The sequence below is a fragment of the Haliaeetus albicilla genome, chromosome 8 (assembly GCF_947461875.1).
Source record: "Haliaeetus albicilla chromosome 8, bHalAlb1.1, whole genome shotgun sequence".
NCBI lineage: Eukaryota > Metazoa > Chordata > Aves > Accipitriformes > Accipitridae > Haliaeetus > Haliaeetus albicilla.
Window position 1 is genome coordinate 5,447,655 of NC_091490.1, and position 22,273 is coordinate 5,469,927.

At 43.9% G+C, this 22,273-nt stretch overlaps 1 protein-coding gene across 3 annotated transcripts; it reads left to right on the plus strand.

Annotated features, from left to right (window-relative positions):
* Positions 1-1,663: 1,663 nt before the first annotated feature.
* On the plus strand, positions 1,664-21,835 carry C8B (complement C8 beta chain). 3 transcript variants are annotated; one of them, XM_069788636.1, is made up of 14 exons: positions 1,664-1,800; positions 2,143-2,341; positions 2,901-3,087; positions 4,662-4,815; positions 5,886-6,027; positions 6,940-7,081; positions 9,270-9,402; positions 10,261-10,458; positions 12,607-12,847; positions 14,986-15,114; positions 15,856-16,019; positions 18,293-18,446; positions 19,733-19,801; positions 21,208-21,835. In XM_069788636.1, the coding sequence occupies exons 3-14, from the start codon at positions 2,996-2,998 to the stop codon at positions 21,357-21,359; spliced, it is 1,770 nt and encodes a 589-aa protein (XP_069644737.1). In that variant the 5' UTR covers positions 1,664-1,800; positions 2,143-2,341; positions 2,901-2,995; the 3' UTR covers positions 21,360-21,835. The 3 variants fall into 3 exon arrangements, with proteins under 3 accessions (XP_069644737.1, XP_009919306.1, XP_069644738.1); XM_009921004.2 differs by having other exon boundaries at positions 2,926-3,087; XM_069788637.1 differs by having other exon boundaries at positions 2,202-2,341.
* Positions 21,836-22,273: the final 438 nt, after the last annotated feature.

Below are 22,273 nucleotides of genomic sequence, written 5' to 3' on the forward strand. Positions count from 1 at the left end.
GGGTTTTTCTTTCTTTGTCTACTCATTACTGCAACCCCTGTCTTACCATCTTCACAGGACCTTGGAATCAGAGCTTTCAGAGTAGGTTAACCTGTGCGCAATTTGGACTGAGTCCTTACAAGGCTTTATTTTTAGTAATTCAAAAGCCAGAAAAGAGAATTAAGCTCAACAAGGTGAGTATTTTATGTCCAGGGCCTTTCAGAGACCAGCCTCACCACCAGAAAATAACTGTATTAGTAACGAAAATGGTGATGCAACAGAGTCAGTTGTAGTAAACATCTGAAAACATTCCTTAGGGTTTCTTACTTGTAAATTTTACCATATATTTGCCACCTTACATTTATCACCATTAAAATTGGTGGGCAAGCCTCCTCTTACCTTTGAATGAGCCAATTGTGTTCTTCTGCAGAAGGAATAGCATTACAAGTTATGAAGCAGGGAATGAAAAGATTGTTTCAGAGAAGAAAAAAAAGAAACTTTTGTTGAAAAGTGTGCTAACACCACCATAAACAGCTGCTTGGTGGCTCCAATCTAACCTTTCCCGGGGAAGGCCTTTCATCTCTGATGTGTTCCACTGTTTTTCTTTGGAAAGGAAACTGCCATTAAAAAAAAAAAAAAATCTTGTTTGGTGAAACTGTATAGGTTTTATTTACAGGGAGCAAGGGGTTACAAACTTACGTTGGTCTTATGAACTCTGCAAAGGATGCGTTGCACTTGAAAGCTCAGTGTTCTTGGTGGACACTTAGTGAGGCTTCATTTTCAGCTGTGATGAAACCCACGTTCAGTGACTTACAGCATTGTTAGTGCTAAGTGCTTTGGGACTTAAAAACAGCTCAGCAGGCAGCCATGGCTATTACAGTCAGCAACGAAGAAGGAACAAGACTGGGGAAAGGACACAGGCGGTGTTACCCGGTGACGTTCCCGCTGATCCATGGACACACTAAGCCCCAAACTGCAAGGAAGCAGAAAATGAGCTATGCTTGTCATAAATTTTATGTGTTAGACCTACCTCTGATTAAACAAGATTATAAATTATGTAGAAAACCTGATTTTGCTTTTCAATTCTCTCTGAAAAGTATGTTAACGTGTAAGAAATTTTGTCTCTTGGGTCCTCGCTCCTGTTTTAACCTAACTTCTTTTCTGCTAATTCAGGACCAGGCATGTTCACCACTAAGATGGGCATGGTAAGAGACAACCAGCAAACAAGAGCAGGTTGCCTTGAGATCTTCACACGCCAGGATCATGTCATGGTTTGCAGTTAAATCTAGAGGGTGCTCTGTCCTTATAATCTTAGCTTGTCTTTCGCTGCTATTGAAATATTGGATGTGTACTGCATTTCGCAGCCAGTATAGGTCCCGCGTATGGAGAGGTCTACTCTGTAAGTGGAGTTTTTTTGTCATGGACAAATGATTAACGGGTAAATCAATTGTGTCAAAGGTTGAGCAAGCTGTATCACGTAGGCACATCTTGGGTTCAGTCTGGGGCAGTCATCTGAAACAAAAAAAGAAGGCAAAAAAGGCAAACCAAAAGCTTTGCACAGCCTAAGCCATCTTTCCTAACAGTTTGTCCTCCACGTCTAGAGGGCAGTTAATCACTGACTGTGTGTTCAGTAACTTTGGGTTAAAAAACTGGCCACCTGAAATAGTCTTTTTATTCAGAGCAGATTCCTACATGGATTCAGTTAATGTGCTTCTCTGTGTGAAGTTGTTATCATCAAGCTGCCGAACTAGAAAGATGCAGCAGCCAGCTGCTTATTTTGCAGAGACATGTCTCCACAGTCAGAATAATGTCATTTGTAAGGTAACTATGACACATTAAGAGGTGTAGCACTTGGCCAGGTAATGATGCTGAGGTCGTCAGGTTTGTTTTGTATTAGTGAATATGATTCATTTTATATATAGCATCCATCATTCCCATAATGAGCAAATTAAAATGTACTTATTCTTTGTATCATCAAAGGACTCAGAGACTTATCCCAGGGTGAGAGACGGTGCTGCTAAAAGCCGTAGTTGTACACAGAGTGAGACTGCGCCTCTTCAAAGAACCTCGGCTTGTCCAGCAAGAGGAAGGGTGGGAAAATGCAATGATATTCATAATTTTGTACAGGGAAACACAAATTCAGTGAGCTTTTCTCCCTCTAAGGCACTCATTGTAGGTTAAGACTAATTAAGATAATGAAGGGAAAGACTGTTGTGTCTCAGGAATCCAAAAGCCATACCTGAAGTGAGAAGTGGCAGGACGTGAAGGCTCCCTCAACAGGCAAGCGAAGAAAAATTCTGCAGTTTTGAAGATCCTGATCTGCCTTTGAAAGCCCAGCTGAACTGATGGGAATCAGCCCTTGGTAAGTTCTCTGCCCCAGTTAGGACCATTCAAGAGAGAGAATGACCCAACGTAGTAGCTAGAAAACACCGAGACATTTAATTTGATACCCTGACAGGTCTTGCTTCCATGGGCTCAAGACTTTGCGTGTGTGGAGCAGAGAATCTCTGTGGAAGGGCCCAGCCAGGGCTGGGGCTCTCGTCTTCCCCTGCAGCAGGAGCCCGAGCCTGAGCTCCGGTGAGAGACGGCAAAGGGCACGCGCAGGGATGAAGGCTTTCCCTGAGCCGTGAGAATGACTGCTTATGCCTTGTGCCTGGCCTTCCTCTGGAAGACATGAAAAGCAGAAATAAATAAATGATTTTGCACTCTATTCCTAGAAAGCTGACTTCAGCTTACTTATTGATTCCCTCTTGCCAAGACTCGAGTATGTTTCATTTGTTGAAATATTAATTTTTTCCCGTCCCTTGAAAGGAGCATTACAAATGAAAGCGTAAATTGCTTCTAGATCTTTGCTTCCTTCCCGCTTGCCTCCAGAAAGCTGTGTGCTAACATTTGCAAAGTTTACCTTGTGAATCTGCCAGGTAGTGGGTCATCTGGTGTTTACAGTGTGGAAAAACAACCTGGTAATTTATCTTGAGCGGTGCTGGTTTCAAATTGTCGATGGTACCTTGGAGCGATGAGCACAGCACGCACCACGTTTGCTCCGTACCCCATCAAACTGTTGCTGCTTTATGCCGTACTCGGCATCCTAACCGTTCATTGCTTTGGGTAAGTGAATGTTTCTGAAGCCATGTCCGTGGGGTGGTATGATAAAGAGTGAAAATCAGTCCAGACTCTGCTTTCACATTGTATGGCACATAATTGCTGTCTTGAGCGATTTCTGTATTTCTAATGAATAGTGAAAGGCATCATTTTGAAGTTAACACAGTGCAATGTGTCTGCCTTTAGAAAAGTAATCCTGTTTGATAATCTGAGACGACAAATTGCCACAGTCACATTGTAATGTGGAATTCTGTTTGCAACATGCAACCTCCTCCCATGCTAGCTGCCCAACAGTGTGCTGGAAAGACAGGGGTTTGTTTTCTCTGAGTGCGTAAAGGGCAAGAATCTGGTTGGTGGTTGTTTCTTTCTCTGCTAGCTTAATAGATTTTGTTCTTTCAGAGGACTGTGGTCAATCAGTGACTGTAATCTTTCCAATCTAACTATATTTTTCCACTGTTCTCTGAACTTTGAGCTCTGATTTCATGCCTCAGTGAGCTGATGAGTTTTTGTACTTCCTTTATTCCATGTGATTTTTAATATGCAGTAGTAGGAGCCCCTTGCCAGGCACTAAATCATACTTAAAGCTTTAGCTGATTCTATTCCTTGTCTTGGTGGAAGAATTGGGAGCACTGCTGTGCTAGTTCACTTGTCAAAGTGGTTATGAAAAGAAACTAATTGTCAATGTTTTACTAAAGCTTCCCACGTAGATTAGGTGCTACAAGGAAGCATTTGTCTGGGACAAGGATTTAATCAGAAATACTGAATCCACCAAAAGAGTAGGCAGCATTTTAGTCGTGGAAACCCTGGAGACAGTTGTTACATGAGGGGGTGAGAGAGGGACTAGGGGGGAAGAGTAAAGGCTCACACTTGGGGTTCAGGTTCATTACTGGGATGAATGGGATTAATGGGTTAATGACTCTCTATTGTGAACCGAGAATAGAGTCTAAGACTAATGGGTTTGGCCGGCTTGAGGAAAAATAGGCTGCTTGGCAAAGGGAGGCACTTAAGCTCGGTTTTCAAAAATGCTGAGTGCGCGCCAGCCCTTAGCATCGTGACCAGTGTTTGTCGTGGAGGTGTCCGACCTTGGAGCTCTTGGTCATCTACAACAGTGAGGTACCAAAGTGCTGCCCATACAGCAAGCACCAGGGAGAGATGGGACAAGGGCAGCAACTCATGGTTCAGATTGTACTGCTGGCCACTTGGCCAGGTTATTTGGTAGGGCTTGCGCAGCTTGAGACGAAGCCCGGGTTGGTGGGACGTGGGTTGAGTTTCCCATGCTGGCTAGACCGAACGTGTGTCCTGCAGTCCCCCCTCCTGAGTGCTCTGCAGACTTACTCTCATGGTAGTGGTGTAGGGGACTGTGTCTACTCTGGGGCACTGAAGAGTGGGTCGGGTTTCATACCGAATCAACGCCAGTATGAAACGAGTACTGAAATCTGGAGGTTGCACGGAAGATTTGATGAGGTCTAACAAGTGTTAGTTCTCTTTGGCGGGTAGTTTTGCACAGGTATAGGCCAAGTTGCTCTGTCCTTGTGGCTCAATGGTTTCACGCCCTGAAGCTCTCCTGTTGTTGAACGCAGTGGTGAAAAGGAGTCCCTTAACCTCAGCGGTACCAACGAGAGCGTGGCCAACAGCAGGCGTACCCGGTCTGTGAGCAACCTGCCGCAGCCCCGCGACTGCACGCTCTCCGCCTGGTCCTCGTGGAGCAAGTGCGATCCCTGCCAAAAGAAAAGGGTGAGTGTTTGTGGTCTGGGCACAAAGTGTGAGAAACCGGGAGGCAGGACCTCCTCCAAGCCTTGTCTTTTGTGTCCGTGGGGTTGGGCAAACAGCGGGGAGCTGCCGAGGAAAGCCCCGTAGCGGTGAGACTGCGGGCTTTTGCTTCCAGGTGGCCTTTAGCTCTTCAGCTCGCCACCCACAGTAACTCCAGTGCTTTCCAGACTGCTGCCTCGCTGTCCTGAGAAGGTGTAAGCCCAGGCTTGGTGCAAACACAGGCAGAAAGCCCAGGCTTTGCAGGGACTTTCTCTCCAACACAGTCCTCTTCTTCCAGCGTCGGTGCGAGGCACCGTCCTCGCTAATGGTGGAGACACTCGGTGCCTCTCAGGATTAAGATGCTTTTTCTTGTCTGTCAGTAAGCATTTTCTACCCGAGAAGCCCCATCAAATGAAAGTAATGATCCCAATAGCGTGGAAAGCAAAAGCCCCGCTGCTTGCTAGAGGGACCTCTGCTAACGAGTTGGTGAAGCCATTCCCAGGCTTAAGCGGGAATAACCAGTGATGGGAGTTGGGAAGAGTGAAGCTTTGTATCAAAGAGTTAATCTTAAAAGCTGGGAAAAAAAGGAGGGCTGACATATTGGATGGAGTAATTGACTGCTTCACAGCAGTGTTGTGGGCGGAAAAAAATCCCTAATGATACAGAGGGCCAAGTAAATACACTGACAGAAAATAACAAGGGATGTCGTTACCAGCGCTAATTGAAAGAGAGGAGATGTAACTGAATCCTTCCTTACTCTTGCAAATGCCCGCACTACCCTGTCAGGCTCATTTAAACAAACTGTCAAAAGAAAGCAAACTTTCCTTCATCCCTTCCAATCCTCAATCCTTCCTTAATGAAATTAAAACTGTCGCAGATCAGAAGCCTTTGAAATGAGGCATGTTACCAGCATCACACTTCTTTGGCGACACTTTTTTTTATATGACAGTACTCTTAGATCACATCTCCCCAGTGCAAAGTTTGTTTTTTAACTAGGGAAGCGTAAAATTCACAATTTCTATACACTTGAGTCAATATTTTTTATTTCATCACAGTACAGATTTGCCCGCCTGGAACAACCTTCTCAGTTCAATGGAGATCCCTGTGATTACTCTGACAAAGAAACCGAAGACTGTGTTACGAATAATCCTTGCAGGAATAAAGTTAGATGTGAAGGGTTTGTGTGTGCAGTTACAGGTAAGGACTTTTGGAGTGAGAAGTGGTGGTGCTCAGACGACATCTCTGACACCAGTACGCTGAACTGTCTGCTTCTACAAGGTTTACTGGGCCACAGGGATGTCAGGAGTTGACCCGGGTCCATCCACACTTGTGTTGTATTTGCATCAGTGATTTTGAGTCTGTTAGCCAACGTCTGTCCGTCTAAAGCGTGTCTTTAAAATCTCCAAATAGGAAATTAAAACCCAGTTATATCAGTAAAAGCTGTAGCACAAGTGGATCTGACAGCAACAGCAGAACGTGCACTGGGCATCCTTGACACCATCCCCTATCAAGGACTAATTAGTCAGGGACACTGTAAGCAGTATGGGGAAGGAGGGCAGCAGTTAGCTGTAGCCAAAATTTGAGCAGCCTCTGCTTTGCATCTGCAGCCAGGCAGCGGAAAGGAAAGTGTGGAGGGAGCAGGGTGTCGGGGCAGAAGGGAGCTCGGCACGGGAGATGGAGCAAAGGAAAGCAACTCTGATCTCTGTCCCCCAGGCTAGTGTTTTGGTGAGACTGAAAAACAACTCAGTAATTATGGATATGGGAAGGGGAGGAAAAAATAATACCATACACAAGGTCTGCTGAAGAGTCTCCAGCATGTTTGTTTTCTCAAAACTAAAAAATTTTAGCAACAAAAAAAAAATTCTATTCTTTTTTATACTTTTAATTAAGGTGGGGGTGTTTTCTAGGTTGAACAAGGAATTTTAAGATTATGAAAGTTTTGAGCAAAACCGAGCAGACAGAGTTTGGTGATCCACGCAGATAGAGAAGAAATATTTTCCAGCTATATTTGAATGATACGTTACAGGAGTCTTACTCTGTTTCTAGACTCTTGAGTCAGGGAGTGTGATAATAGGTTGGTTTACGACTAATTTACACCTTGCATCCTAGGGAGATGCATTGCACGGCGGCTGCTTTGTAATGGGGATGACGACTGTGGGGACCAGTCAGATGAAAAAAACTGCAAAAAAGTGTTCAAAAAATGTGACCAGAAGATGGAGCAATACTGGGGAATAGAAAATCTGGCAAAAGGGTAAGTCAGTGACGTTCATGAGATGTTTTCTTACTTAAGGATAAGAATGATCTTACGTGGCTTCAGACATAAACTGAATGGAGAAAAGCTGTAGCAATTGCTGTATCCAGGAGTTCGTTAGGATCTGACAGCCTTTGGGGTGCTGATCCAAAGCCCAGTGGGAAAATCCTTATTGACTCCATGAGTCTTTCGGAGAGAGGTGAGGTGAGTAAAAGGCCCAGATGTATACCCTGTGGACATCATCAGCTCAGCTTGCAAATATGTCCTGCAAGAGCCTGTGCGTGCTCTTTGTGTTGCCAAAACTCAGTGAGTGAAGAGGGAAGTGTGAATACCAAACGTTTCTCTAATGGCTACAGGTACTTGCACTTGAATTAATCAGTGGGAGAGTTTTGGTAATCCAATTATTTTGCACAGCTGTAAATAAAGTTAGACTTTGGCCTGATTCAGTCTGTGGGGAGCAGGAATGTCCTAGCCTTTAGGAACTGACAGACTGCTTCAAACTGTGCTTTTAAAAGAAAAGCAAAGGAAGGTTTGTTAAAATCTGAGGAAAATGTGACATCATTCTTTATAGAGTGACTTAAATCAGCATCCTGGACTGCCTAAAATCTGAACCTGCCTATGGATTTGTATTTTTGCACAGTGTATTGGTTGGGGGGGTGGTGTCAAAATTTCTTGGATTTCTTCCATGATAGTGAGAGATGGTGGAATTTGTGTCCTTTGCATGAGCGGGGTAGGATTAACCTGCATGCTAGGAAACTCCAACTTTGTGGGGATTGAAATACAAGTCTGAACTGATCCAGCTTTTACACGCTAAGACTGTGGCAACTTTCAGTAAGATCAGACTGGGTGAAAAGAGTTTTTTCTCATTCTGCAGGAAAAAAATGCTTTTTATAAAAAAAAAAAAGGAGAAAAAAAATCATATTGCAAGGAAAAAATTATAATTTCCTCCTTATTCTCTGGAGATATGGCTGCTGCACATGTCATTGCTAATGCTTTGTACTTCTGAGTTTAATCAAAATTAAAAATAATGTTGGACAATTATAGGAACATGCTTCTCATCTCTTTGAAGCTACAATTGCTCAGTAATTTGCTTTTAGTGGACTTCCCTTCTTTTCAGATTGTTCTAAAATTAGAGTTAATATTTTACAGCTTCAGAGTCATTATCATGCAAGTCCCTCTCCCCAAAATAAGGAGAAGCAGATCTAACAGAAACCTGGAACGCTAATAGGGACACAACATGGACTATTAGCAATTTATCTTTTCTTTGGTGAAGTTTCATCTAATGACTCTTGTTACTATTTGAATATGAGTTTGTGGAGGTGAGTGCCATGTCCTTAGCTGTGTGCCACGAGGGTGATGTGAGGGTGTCGGGACAGTGAGCAACAGAAGGATTTTTACTGCGACAGATCCCACCAGCAGCAATAGGAAAAGCAAATGATGGGGTTTAATCACCTCATCTAAAAAGGCTGCAGTGCTACCTCCTTTCTTAGAGCAGACAGTTTCAGATTACTGTCCATCATCCACTAAAACCAAAGGAAAGTTTCCCAGTGATTTCAAGGATCAGTTGAACAATTGCTCGAGTAGCTTTATTCTTGTTCCCTGACAGAGTAAAAACTCTCATCTACTCATCTCTAGGTGATCCTTGACCAACCTGGCAAAGATTATGACTGATAAACCAGAACAAAGAAATGTGAATTAAAAATTAGCCTGGACTGATGTCATGGGTTGGCAAACCTGTTTTTGAAGATGCTGCTGGATGCTGCTGCACTACTGCGGGCATTTGGGGATGCTCGGGGTGGGCAGCCCTGGGGTGGGGGTTTGGCTGGTCCAGTTTGTTCTGCTCCTCCCAGAGACTTCCAGTAAAGGCTACAAAAGTTGCCAGTGCTAGTGGCAGTAATGCTCTGGTGTCATTCGTAGCTGGGTGGTGAAAATTGCCCTTCATATTCATTGAAGTGTCAAAATTTGACTTTGTCTTTTGCTTTCTTGTTAGTCAGGTTTTTCTGGAACAACTGGGTTGGTTGGACAGTGAAAGAGGCAAAACTTTCTTTTGGGGTTTCAAAATGAAGAAGTATGAAACAAAGCCTTCAGCCAAACAAAACAGTCTTTTGCCTTTCTCAGCCACAGCATTTGATGTTTACCTCTAAATTGATGATAAACTGAATATTTTGCTGGTTTGCTTCATGTACAGGTTAAATATCTTCACAAACAACTTGGAAGGATTAGTTCTTGATCACAGGTACTATGCTGGGGGATGTTCTCCCCATTATATCGTGGACACAAGATTCAGAAAGCCATACAATGTAGAAAGCTATATACCAGAGGTAAGTGTCAGATTTGTCTGCAAATAAACTTACATACATATATTCCAATAAATTTAGTGCACAGTACTGATAAAGCTTCATTACTAAATCATTTTATAAAGACTTACAAAATTTGTGTGACCAAATGGGCTGAGACTGAATTTAACCCTGCTTCTAGAACACCATCATACCCCACGCATTCTATGAAGTTGGATATGTCCCCTTGGAATCCCCACGTGCACTGGAATAGATGGCAATGTTCCCTTGGACCTTGTCATTGCAAAAACTGAGCCTAACCTTCCTGGTGCCATCTGTCCAAGAGGGCCCAAAAGCCACCGAGCGGGCACAGGGAGGTTAATTTTAGACAGGATCGTAGAGCGTCTTGAGAGCCAGGCTGGGAAAGCTGTCCTTGTGCAACAGCCTGGGATTTAGCAGCACACCATGTGTTTTGTGTGAAACCTTATTTCTGTGGTGCATCAATGCTTTTTTTCAAATATTATGTATCTGACCTTAATGCTCTTGAAGACATAGCATATTTTTGAGTGTTGCCCACTAGGAAACCTTTTCCTTTTAGAATTCGTACTTTAATTGATGCCTGTTTTTAAGATTTCACCTTCTTTGCATAAGATTGACATATTAAGTAGAAGCCTGAGGTCCTTGCAGTATGGAGGAGATGGTAGCTTTCCTGCTGCTGTAAATCAAGTATTCTTCAAGTACCAGTGTTAATAATAATAGTGCTTTGCAATTATACAAGGCTTTTCATCTTCAAAGTGCAAGCATTAATTCAGAAGTATATTTGTATCTGTATTCCTTCCCCACGCTTCAGGTATACAATCGCTATGCAGGAAATTAGACGTGTTGTTTTTGCTTTCTGTTTAGACCAAAGGCAAATATGAATTTACAATGACTGAATATGACTCCTACTCAAATTATGAAAGCAGTGTCCTGAAGGCAAAATCTTCGCAGTCTAGCTTCAGTTTTGGTATAAAAATACCGGGAGTGTTTGAACTTGGTTACAATTCAAAAGACAACAGGTTCAAGAAGTTCATTCAAAGGATGAAAAGATTTTCTTCAACGGTAAGCACTGCTCCACTTAATTCTCTGCTAACGTGTTATCTGTATGTGTGTGTATTTCAGTTTGATCCTCATCATCAGGTCAGCAGCCATGACTAGGATCAATGATATCTTTCCTCCTGATTGGGTTTTGCAGTTTGCATTGGTCAAGTGTTTACTAAGGCCACAATGCCTTCATTTGTGTTTACAGCACCAGCACCCAGGCGCTTTTCCATTCACCATCAGCCAGGAACCGCACTGCCTAACCTCCAAAATCAGCCACAATTGCGTGCAGTCTGACAGTGTCCTGCTGGGCATCCACATTTGGATGTTCTTAGAGAGGACATTTAAAAAAAATGAAACTACGAAGCCGGTTCAAATGGCCCCCCCTCCATACAGTGAACTCGGTGGTAGGAGATGTACAAGTGACGCTCCTAACAGGGTCTCCATGCTTCACCCCAGCCATGGGATGCTGTGCACCTTGCCCTGCCGTTAAAAAGTTCTTACCCCGATGCCAAAGCAGTCTGGCAGGTGGGAGGTGAGTGGGTGCAACAAACAGTGACTCCTCCAAGGGAATCTGCGCAGGTAGAATTGGGGTTTAGCTAACGAACCCAGGAGGGCAAAGTTCCCTCTGCCCTACACGTGAGTTATGGTGACTAATAGAGAAATCTGGGGTGAAAGAAGGGCAAATAGGATTTTCTGCAGTTCCAGGAATTTCTGCACCCATACACACAGTCCAGAAACTGGTCTGTGGTGTGGACGGTCTGTGTGATCACTACAGAATATCATCTCACATGTAAAGTGCCATCCCTCTTTTAGGTGGGTTCAGCAAGGCAGGAGCTGTCACTTTGGTAAATGATACTGCAAAGAGCGAAGCCAAGCTGTTCAACTCTAGGGCAGCCTTGACAATAACGTAGAACGAATACTGCTAGCAGGCCTTCCATGGGTTTAATTATAGACTAACACATGCCATTTTACTTCGGCTGCTGTGATCTATCTGCCGAGTACATCATTCACCAGATCAGGACACACACGACACAAAATACGGATGGCACTGGTGCTTCTAGTCTTGTCTGTGGAGATTTGGTCACAGCCGTGATCTGATGCACACTTTAAGCTGGTTGGAGAAGCTTTAATCTATAACTCCTAGGACTGCTTTATGAGATTCAGTCTGAGGTAGAGTGCACCATCATTTGATTTCTTTTTTTCAGCTGTTATTGCTGTAAACAAACCTAGCTCTTGTCCATGGTTTAATAGTATCACTGAGCTATGTCTCTCCCCTCAGTATAAAGTGCACTCAAGAATGGCAGAGTATTCCTTGTTGCTATTAAACTTGCATTTGCTTCCTGCAAAGAGGCATTTCCCATGACTAAGATCAGGCGTATATGAGAAGCATTTGCAATAGATATCCATAAAGAAACCCAATACTAAGTCTTGATTTTATTATTTAAGCTACAGAGTTCTATATTGAACCCCCCCTGATGTGCTTGTCCTGCTGGCCCAATCAGCTGGACACTAAGTACTTTGAACATGACAAAAGACAACTTCTGTTCCTGACTTTTACGCCAGAAAGGGGAGATATGATATTTATCCATGTACACGTATCTGTACAGAGACTTACAAATACGTGTGTGTGTGTGTGTGTGAGTGTTTGTGTTTTCTTATTTCCTTTGAGTTCTGTTAATGGCATATTCTGTGGAATATAAATATTAATTTGCATCAGCCAGACAATTACCGTTTCACATATAAATCATCAAGACTTCAGATGTCAGAATTTTTCAGGAAAGAGCACGTGAGAGATAAAGGCTGGTTGACATTATTAAGGGTAGAGCAGTTTCGTGGGATGCTGCATGGGTCCTGGGTCTGGCAGAGCAGAGCCTGGAGCCTGCCTTTCCCCATGTCCCAGTCGTGGCCTGAGCCATCACCTAACCTATAATGGGAGTCTGTCCCTCTTCCTTCTTCCCTCTCTAGTACCAGTCAGAATCCTGATTTTCAGAAACATTATTACTAAAACTTTCAGGTTTGCTAAATTAAAAGATTTCCAGTTGCAAACTGTGAAATTGATAAATCCTGACCAGCATTAATTGTTTAATAGCAAATAACTACGCATTGTCACAAGAATGACATCCCTCACTTCTTCAGGATTCTCACGTGTTTCTGCATTTCATGTAGTCCAGCAAATTCATTCATGCCCGTTCTGAGCTGGCTGTTGCCATTTATAAGCTGAAGCCCCGAGCCCTGATGCTGCATTACGAGTTCCTGCAGAGACTCCATCAGCTCCCGTCAGAGTACAGCTACGGGGAGTACAGAGAGCTCTACAGAGACTACGGGACCCATTACATCACGGAGGCTACCGTCGGCGGCATCTACGAATATACTTTAGTCATGAACGGCGACGAGCTCCAGAAGGCAGGTATGTGCATCTGATGGGTTTGAAAAGGCTTTGGGGCCAGCTTTTTGGTGGGAAAACCCCTCTGCAGGCACCCAGTGGTGGTTCAGGTCTGAGGTCAGAAAAGGGAGATGGTGGAAGAAGGAGTCAACAACATCTCAAGGAAAGCCTGCAGGAAAAATGGGAGTAGAAGTGCTTTGTGGCAGTGAATAAAGAACCTGGTTTTCGAAGCATGCTCGGCATCATGGGCTTCGTCTAGCTCTCAAGCTGTGGGTGCTGCCAGTTCACAAAAAAGGGCCCTGTAGCAAGTATTTTAGACGACAGGGTTTGGAGGCTGACAAGATGTTGAGATGAATGAGAATCGTGTAGCTTAATGCTTTTGTTAGCTTTGAAAAACTTCACCTAGGTTCTTTTTCCATTGCCTTTCAAATGACAGTTTTGAAACACCTTTAGCCTCGAGAGCTTTTCCAGCATGTAGGAAACAGTAAATAATTTGCTGGGTGACTCCTGTGCCTGGCATTGCTCTTGCTCTTTGACTCTGGCTTCCTTTTTTGCGAGAAATGATGATTGTTGTGTAGGATAGAGCGAGCCGTGTGACATTAATCAATAGCTGCACTCTCTTATTTATTCATTGGCATAGGAGTGAGTAACTGCCTTCACTGTCTATTTGGGAAAGCATTTAGTGGACTCTGCTGTGTGTGACGCTCAGTCTGTTTGCTCTTCTGCTGTCTAGGAAGGTGCTTATCCTGTAGTCAGATGCAGCCCAGAGGGACAGAATTTAGATTCAGGTTTCAGATATTCAAGACATTAGCACTGCCCAATTTCTCAGCCGTTGGTGTGGGCCCATCACAAGCCACGTTTGTTTGAACAAACGTGTTTGTTTGTTTGTTTGTGTGTTATTGTTTGCATCAAAATGCTACCTGTTGGCGTCTGCTGACCTAGATCAGGATCCTGCAGTAGCACCAACATTTTCACACTGTCCCCAGTGCTGAGCTGGGCTGTAAGTTCTCACCAGGGTTTGGTAGGTCCAGGCGGAGAATTCAGGTTTTTCCCTTCGAATCCATCATTATGTTTGGACTGCCTGTGCTGGAAATCAGGTCTTCTTTTGCAGATCTCGTATCACACACCATGTCACATGGTTGGTACTTGCACTGCTCCCATGTATAATGCAACACGCCAGATGTGTCTGTGGTTCATGATTTGATATTTTCTGTGGGAAGGATGGCAGGAGAGAGGTGTGGATTGGGCCATACAAGGATGTCATAAAATAGTGGTTCCTGCCTTCAGATGCATATGGACTATAACATTAATAGGGGCCATGCTGCATCAACCCAAAACTCAGTGCATCATCTTTCCTGATCTAGAAACTGGCCAATATCATGTGTATGAGAAGAGCATAAGAACAGGACAGCCATACAGTAATATTGGTGTCGTGAGCTCGTGTAAACATTTGTATCATCAAGACATGAGTTTAACTAAAGAAGTAAAGAATTCAGGGAAATGTTGGGGGATTACAACAAAAAAGCAGAGAAAGAAAAGAGAGACTTCAGTATCATATCTGGTGTTTCACCATGATAACTGCTTAAATATTCTTGAGTGTCAGGGCAGCAAGGAGTTTGGAGAAGGACTTTGGGGAAAAACGTATGAAGGATTTGCAGATTTGTAGGGCAAATTCTTATAAGCCAAGAAAAAAATAGAGAAACTTCCATGAAACAGTTAAGGCTCTTCTGGCAGCAAAGAATTGGAGATGTGAGCTAGCAAAGGAAGGAGAAGCTACTTCATCTGTTACTCTTAAAAAGCCTGCCTCCTGATGATGGGGATGGGAGGTCAGCAGTCCTTTGTCAAAGACGTTTGGTGTTTAAGTCACAGGCCAGGTTCCCACCCATTGCAGCTCTGCATAACCCAGTACAGCTGAGTGGGTAATTAAAAGCCTCCTCTTCCAGCATTTACCTTGCATTTGCACTTGGTTTCAGAGTTCTGTAAAATGTAGAGATTTCATTTCATTTCATATGGATCTGTTAAATACCCCCAAAAAGGCTTCTGCATCTCATCTCCTTTTTTCCCAAAGGAAAAACATTTATCAACTCCCATTTTCTGTGTATATGGACATAAAACATCGAACAGTTGCATTAAAATGGTACAGTTTTTGGTGTGTATTTAAGGTTATTCTCTGAGCGATGTCCAGAAATGTGCACAGCATGGCTTTAACATTGGTGCAAATATCCGTGGTGTCTACGTGACGCTTGGAATGACTGCAGCTGGCTGTAAATCCCTTTTAAAAGAGATTGGAGGTAAGCATGAAACACTTCTGCCATGTAATTTCTAGCCTTTGTCATAGTGAAAGGAAGTTTTTGTGATCTTGCCTGCCTGAAATATTTCCCCACTCCCTCACAGCCACTTTTGAGTCTGCTGGCTAACCCTAGCCAAGCTTAACAGAGGTGTAACTGTCTCAAAGCTTACTTTTTTGCAAGACTTTCTTTGCTGGGTAGAGAAGAAATATCTGCTCAGTGTCCCAGGGAAAAACAGGGACAGATCAACCATTACCTCCCTGGCTGGTGCTGTGTTCCCAGTCCAGCCACCTCTCAGCAGGGCATCCCAGCACGCCGCTTTTTGCACCCAAAAAAGCGCAAATGGAGAAAGGAGGGAGGTAATGGTGTTGTGGGAGCTGGGGGTGTTGCAGTGGGAGGAGGGTGCACCTGAAGATATGCTGAGGAGAACAGGCAATATTCGTGGTGGTGAGGAACATTGGGCTGTGGAAGGACCTGCAAGCTTATAACCGTAGGGACGAAATTTCGGGGGAGAGGTACAGGGTGCGGGAGAGGAGGATGGGGCTGTTGCTGCAAGGGAGCAGGAGGGGCACAGCAGCGTAGGAACCCGGGTTTCAGGTGTGAAACATGTGTGGCCTTCTTCCTTTGCCCTGTCCATGGGATGGGTCATATACAGGGGCGTTTTGCTGTTAGCTTGTATCTCAACTCCAACCCACAAAGATATACCCGAGCAGAGTTGGCCACTTTCTGAATGCATTTTTGCAGACAGCACCTCCAAAAAACAGTATGTGGAAGATTTCATCGCCCTCGTTCGTGGCGGAGCAAGCGAACGCGTTACCACGTTGGCTTACAAAGACCTGCCGACGGCTGCGGTCATGCAGGAGTGGGGAGATGCTGTACAGTACAACCCTGAAATCATAAAGCTAAAGGTACTGTAACTATCACTTCTTTCAGCCTCACTTAGCTGAGCTCCTTGGAGAACTGTGTGTAAATAAACAGGACTTTAAAAAAAAAAAAAAACCTCAGGGAAATTTCTAGGGCAAATAATAGACCTGTATTGTGCAGCATAGATTCTCTAAGACTGGCTATTCAGAAAATCAAAGCTGTGATGTGTTAAAAAGGGTGGTGTGGTTGGAAGCTTTAACCCTTCTAACTTGGCTGTGCAGATGTGATCGCTTGCTGCCTACCAAGTAGATCAGACGATCCGCCTTCTGTTTTACCAATGTATCACTTCTCAAAAATATACCTGGCAGCATATATTTTATAAGGACTTTTTTTTTCTTGAAATCTCTCCTGTCTTCTGTGAGCACCAGTGGCTATTTAGCAACAATTCTCTCTGGTTCAGAAGGTCAAGTAGTTCACCATGCTTGCCTGGATGTTTGTGCAGCTTAGCTAAACCTTAAAAATATGAGTTAGGTTTTGAAGAGCCAAGGGGTTTTGATCCTGAAGGGTTTTAGAAATGCAAGGCACTGTAGAAGTAAAAAACGAGCAGGAGTATGTAGCAATTCCTGCCTCATCATTTTTAATGTCAAAGTAAGTTCGCTCTGACTGAATAGTACAAACGTGCAAGAGAACATCCTTTTAAACAGGAGTTTGGACTGGTAGTGGTGGAAGTTGATTTTATTATTATATAATCGGTTTTCATTGTAAAATTTATTTTTAGGCAAAAATATTTATATTTGTAAAAGGTATTTGTTTCTCATTGAGAAATTTTGACTTTTGATTTTAAAAAAGAGGGGAATTCTAAAAAATATGAAAACAAAGCAAAAATCAGTAATTTGGAAATACAGCCAGTGCCTGTCTGGCGCTCGCTGCAGCGGAGGTGCCTTTCCCAAGCCCCTAGTTCGCTGTGGATTGACCTTCCAGAAACGCACTGGGAGGTCTCTGGGCAGGAGACAACAGAAATGCAACGCTCTGCCCTAGATTCCACCTACAGAAAATTCTCCCACAAGAAATTGCGATGTTCTTTGTCTTGCCTGGCATCAGTGACCAGGCTGCCCGGTGAAAAAAACCCAGACGGATGTAATTTGGATTTGGTATCTATAATCCTTCATTTCCATACTGATATCCCTGTGGGGCTTGAAGATCAAAAGTACCAGCAGAGTGTGACTAAATGTCAGCACAAGAATGCTTAGTTAGGGAAAACTAAAGCAAATCAGTTCATAAATCATCTGCTGAAGGGACTTGGCAGGTCACTCTTAGTGTGTTTCCTCATTTGTACGATCTGAATTCAAAAAGCGAAGTATGGATCACAGATAATTGATGAAGAGTGGATGTGCAGCAGCAGGAAATGAGCATTTTTTTATTGAAACACTCTTCTATTTCTTGTAGCTTGAGCCTGTGATAGCAGTAGGGTGATCTTTCATGCTTACTGTATTGCCGTGGCCTGTAAGGCAGGCATCTCTATAGCAAAGATGGGAATTTGGGATGGATCCTCTGATGACACATGGCAATGTCATCCCGCTGCACTAGTGGGTGACTGGCCATATTGAGACCACACTTTAACTTTCCCTTGTTCTCAGGAAAAACTTAATGAGTGGGTCCGAGTCTCCTTGGTCCCTATTGCATGTTCACCGTGTTGTGCACCCCTTTATCTTCCCCCACTGACCCCATCTGCAGATGAAGATCACAACCCTCTCCCTTCTGAAGGCAGTGGAAATCCTTATCTTGGCTTCATAAAGAGAGAAATCAGCCTTGAAATGCAGAAGTGGTTAAGGTGAAAGTGCAAATTTGAATGTGTGTGACCGCATGCCTCTGGCTGTGCTGTGGGGCTGTAGGAGGAATGAGGGAGATTTGAGGGGGGGGGAGTTGGGGGGACCTTTTTTAAATCGGAGTAAGAAAGCAGTCAGGAAACATAAGTTCAAGAAAATCTCATCTAAAAATGTCAATATCAGGAAAATGGATGAGAAGGGACTTAATGAAACTTCTGTGAAACTTTGCCCATTTGTCAACTAACGGTATGGCTGTTGTATTTTGTTAATGCATTTGCAGCTGCTTTGATGTTATAAACCAAGGGGAGGATCCCTGTAAGTATTCCTCACATCGCTACCTTGTTCACGAGGTTTAAGGAAATACTAAGGGGAAACCTGGAGCCCATACCACAAGGCCTTCGTTTCCCTCTCCAGCTGTGCCACCGCTGAGCCCTGTGATGCTCACACCATCCTGAACTTGGAGACAAATGCAGTTTCTTCCCTCCCTTTAGGCAGAGCCGCTGTATCAGCTGGTGACTCCAACTGATTTCGCTAATGCAATCGCAATAAAAGAAAATCTGCGACGGGCTCTTGATGAGTTTCAGCTGGAGACCAGTTCTTGTCACTGTGCTCCCTGCCACGGCAATGGCATCCCCTTTCTGCAAGGTAGGAGGATTTTGCACCTCTTCTCTACCCTCTTAAGAGAAATGATCTGGGAATTTGTGGGGGGCGAGGAAGCATGGCAAGTAATCTGCTCTTTAGTTTCTCCTGTCATTTCTTCTTCAGGTAGTTTATTTTTTTTAAAGTTGGTCTATTTGTAGAGCGCCACCGGTAAGTAAAGACGGTAAAGTCAAGGGATGTGTCTTCTTAATGGGAGTGACCATCTGTATCAGTTTTGTGGAAAAATTTGTTCCTTCTCGATTATGCATTAAAAATAACCCTTGACATCTTTAGGTCTCCTCCTTTGCTTTTAAGATTGCTGTCTTCCTCCTAGAGAAGTGACTACTGTCTCAGCATTAATTAGTGTTTGTAAAAGTGTTTTGAAGATGAAAAGCACCATATAAGTGCCAAGCACAGTTATCACCGTCACCTCCCCCCATTTCTAATAGAAGCTGTCCTCCTTTGTAAGCAGGCTGTGATTTAAAAAATGAAGGGGAAAAATAATCAAATTGAATGAAAACCGCACTGCCTAAACAGAGATCTATGATGTGATGAGAGCTTCTAACAAAGGGACCATTTTGTCAAGTGCCTAATTCCAATCTGCATCTGCAAAAGTCCTGATGAGAATCGTTATCATCTAAATGTATCTAATGCAGAAACCATGGCTTCAGGTACCAGCTAGTTGATTGTAGCACTTAAAGGATTCGTCTCATGATTACCCTTGTTTAAATAACTTTTTAGGAGCTGAGGCAGGTTAGCATTTCATTTAGGATCTTCTCAACAAGAGGTTTTAAATGACCGTTTATTTTCCGAAGCGGGAGCTCTCCTCCGGGGTCCTGCTGTGGGATGCACACCGCAGTCCTGGGCAGCCAGAGCAGGGTTTACGTGGACTTTTCCTCTGCCCCAAAGCCAAGCTGGGATGCTCCTGGCCCGGGTGCTCATTCCTGATGCTGCAGTTTGCTTCCTCTCAGCTATACCAAGAAATCTGCTTTGGAGAGGAGCAGGGGGACTGCGCGGTACCCCGGCTTGCTGAATTACTGCAGCGGTGGAGCTGGGATCGAGCCGCAGTGCCGCAGCAGGAACAAATGGCCGGGGAGGCGAGAGGGGCGGCAGGGTAGTCACAGCTCCTCTGCTTTATTGCTATTTTATACTTTCACCATCGGAGAAAAAATGCTGATACCATTTCACCTGCTGTCCCTTCCTCGCAGAAGATGAAGCACTGAAAAGAAATGGGTGTCTGCAGGGAAATGTGACTTGAAGTTTCTAATCCCACCATCTCTGCTTACTTGCAGGAACCAAGTGTGAATGCTTATGTCCCCTCGGCTACAGTGGCACTGCCTGTGAGATCAGCAAGAGGAAAGGTAAGAGGGACCCCAAATCCGAGGAGACAGTCCCAGCTGTATTTAGGAGCGTCCGGGGATGGCGGCTGATGGAGTAATGCCCAGCGCTGGCTGTCCCCACTCTGCCCAGCCCAATGCACGAGGGGTTGGGGTCCTGCAGAGGTGACAGATACGCTTTGCCTGCCTTCTTCTATGTTTCTGTGCGCTCACGAGGAGGTGGCTTTACTTTTGCAGTTCAAAGCTGCATAAACGCGCCTTGCAATTGTATCAAAATACGAACTCCTACCTAATTTACAATCCATGACAAGCCTCAGGTCTCCTCCAACAGCTCTGTTTCCTAAGTTTTTCCCTTTGATACAGCCAGTGTGTTGCCAACTGTTTTCCCCCAGATATGCTACCATGCATTTTAATCTTAAAATCTTATTATGTTGTTTCGAAGCATTTACTAATGCTTCTTGGTCACTTTATATCACTGCTGTCTCTTGACTGATGTTCTTAACTCCTTCTAGTTTAGGATGATCTGTGAATTTAATCATTTTGTTTACTTCTTCCAGCTCATTAATTTAGATGCTAAATAATACCAGATCTCAAGCACCCAGAGCTCTGGCACCATCCCACAATTTAATGCACTGCATTTATCACAGCGCTTTGTTTACAGTCTTTTATCCAGTTCTCATTCTGCGTGACTGTGTCCTAACTAAGCCAGGCTGAAATACATTTTAAGCCAAGATTTCACTGAGCAGAGGGTCAATTTTGTAGGTGTTTCTAAGCAAGTCCACGGAGCCTTAAACTGTGGAGTCACTTACACCTTGTTCCAGTCTGCTTACCGCATGCGTAATCGCATCCGACCCTCCCAAAGACTCACATCCATCCACTTGTCAACATGCAGCTTCCTTTCTCACTCTCCTTTCCTCCTTTTATGTATTGCTTCCATGTTCGGCTCCATGATTCTCAGGATTTTGAATTTATGTCACTCACATGCTCAGGGTCCAGAAGAAACAGTGTAATAGGAAAAGCAATGGATAGAAAGCTGAATATTCAAGCTGTTGTTCATTGAAGAAGAACATGAACATTTCCCCTAGCACCTCAAAATGTGGCTGACACGAGTTTAGTTGCTGTTTTTCATACCTAGGCTTGGACTAAGACAGTGAGAGAAAAGTCCTACAAGCAAATACAAAGCTAATTGATTTTTTTTTCTTGTCCTTGCTGCATAAAATGTAGTTCGAACAAACACCAGAAATGCTGAACAGAGAATTAATATCTTTAAAACAATCACTCATTGTTAATGACTCAAGTATATTGTTAGTGGTATGGACAGGGACAGAGCTGTTTGTGTTTAAATATGATTCATGGAAGCTGACAGCTCTTCCCATGGAAAGAGCTGCTTTGTTCTGACAGTCCTTTCTGGTTTTGGGTTTTTTTTCCAGATGCTGCTATTAATGGAAACTGGGATTGCTGGGCCAGCTGGTCTCCATGTTCAGGAGGTCAACGAACAAGGAGACGACAGTGCAACAACCCTGCCCCGCAAAATGGTGGTTCGTCATGCTCAGGGCCAGATGCTGAGACAGTTACTTGCTAGAGGGAATCGTTAGGAACTTCCACAAAACCGATGAGCAGTTTGCAAACTGAGTGGGAAGATGTTACCCGACTGCTTGCTAAGTTGCCTTCGCTCTGCTTATGGGTCTCATCCAAGTGCATTGAAGTTGGAAACATTTCAGAAGGCGTTGGGAGCTGGGTGTGTGTTATGAAGCACACCTTCGGACATGCTTTGCGATTGTCCCGTGGGATTGAATGTGCTTACTGTTCTTAATATTTTGACTTTTCACTGTCTTTATTGCAATGGGCTAATTGAGACAAGCTTTATCTCCTGCCTTATTTGGTAGCTGCATGATTTTAAGTTTTACTGTCTTGTTTTTGAAGGTTCCTCTGAGATAAGAAAAGACCGTTTGATCTTACGTGCACCAGAATGTGTGCTAATATGCAGCTTCTGTGAAGACAGCTGTGTCACGTGGAGCAAAATACAGCATATTAAAGTCTAAATCTCAATGAGCACAATAGTATCTAATGTGACATTTAAAGCCGCTGTGCCTCGCTACTCCAGTTTCCCAATTTACCCTATTTAACTTAAATTGTCTGTTGTATTAGAAATTGTCTTGAAGGAGTGAAAACCGAATTGTGAAGAACAGTCTGGTGACACCAAAGCGTTGTTGGACTATATAGCACTTGTACTTCTGCCACAGCGATGGGCTTCCTCCTGTGCGTTTCTGAAGTAGAACAGATCGAGCGAGAGTTTCGGGTATGCCCCGGTACGCTCAGATACATGGGTGCTCTGCTTCCTTGGGAAGGGGGAAGAAGGACAGGGAGATGCTACTGGGATGGGGAATTGGAAAGCAGCTTCTTCTCCTTCTGCTCCTTGGGGGTATTGGAAGGCAGGAGAGATGGCTACACTTGCAGGAGAGCCTGCACCCTGACTAGAGTTGTCACTCCAGGATG

Bases quoted from the DNA above. Each gene is read 5' to 3' on its own strand.
- C8B (XM_069788636.1), top strand. From the start codon at position 2,996: ATGAGCACAGCACGCACCACGTTTGCTCCGTACCCCATCAAACTGTTG. The intron at 12,848-14,985 runs GTATGTGCATCT...TGTGTATTTAAG, and splicing joins CGACGAGCTCCAGAAGGCAG to GTTATTCTCTGAGCGATGTC. The intron at 18,447-19,732 runs GTAGGAGGATTT...GCTTACTTGCAG, and splicing joins TGGCATCCCCTTTCTGCAAG to GAACCAAGTGTGAATGCTTA.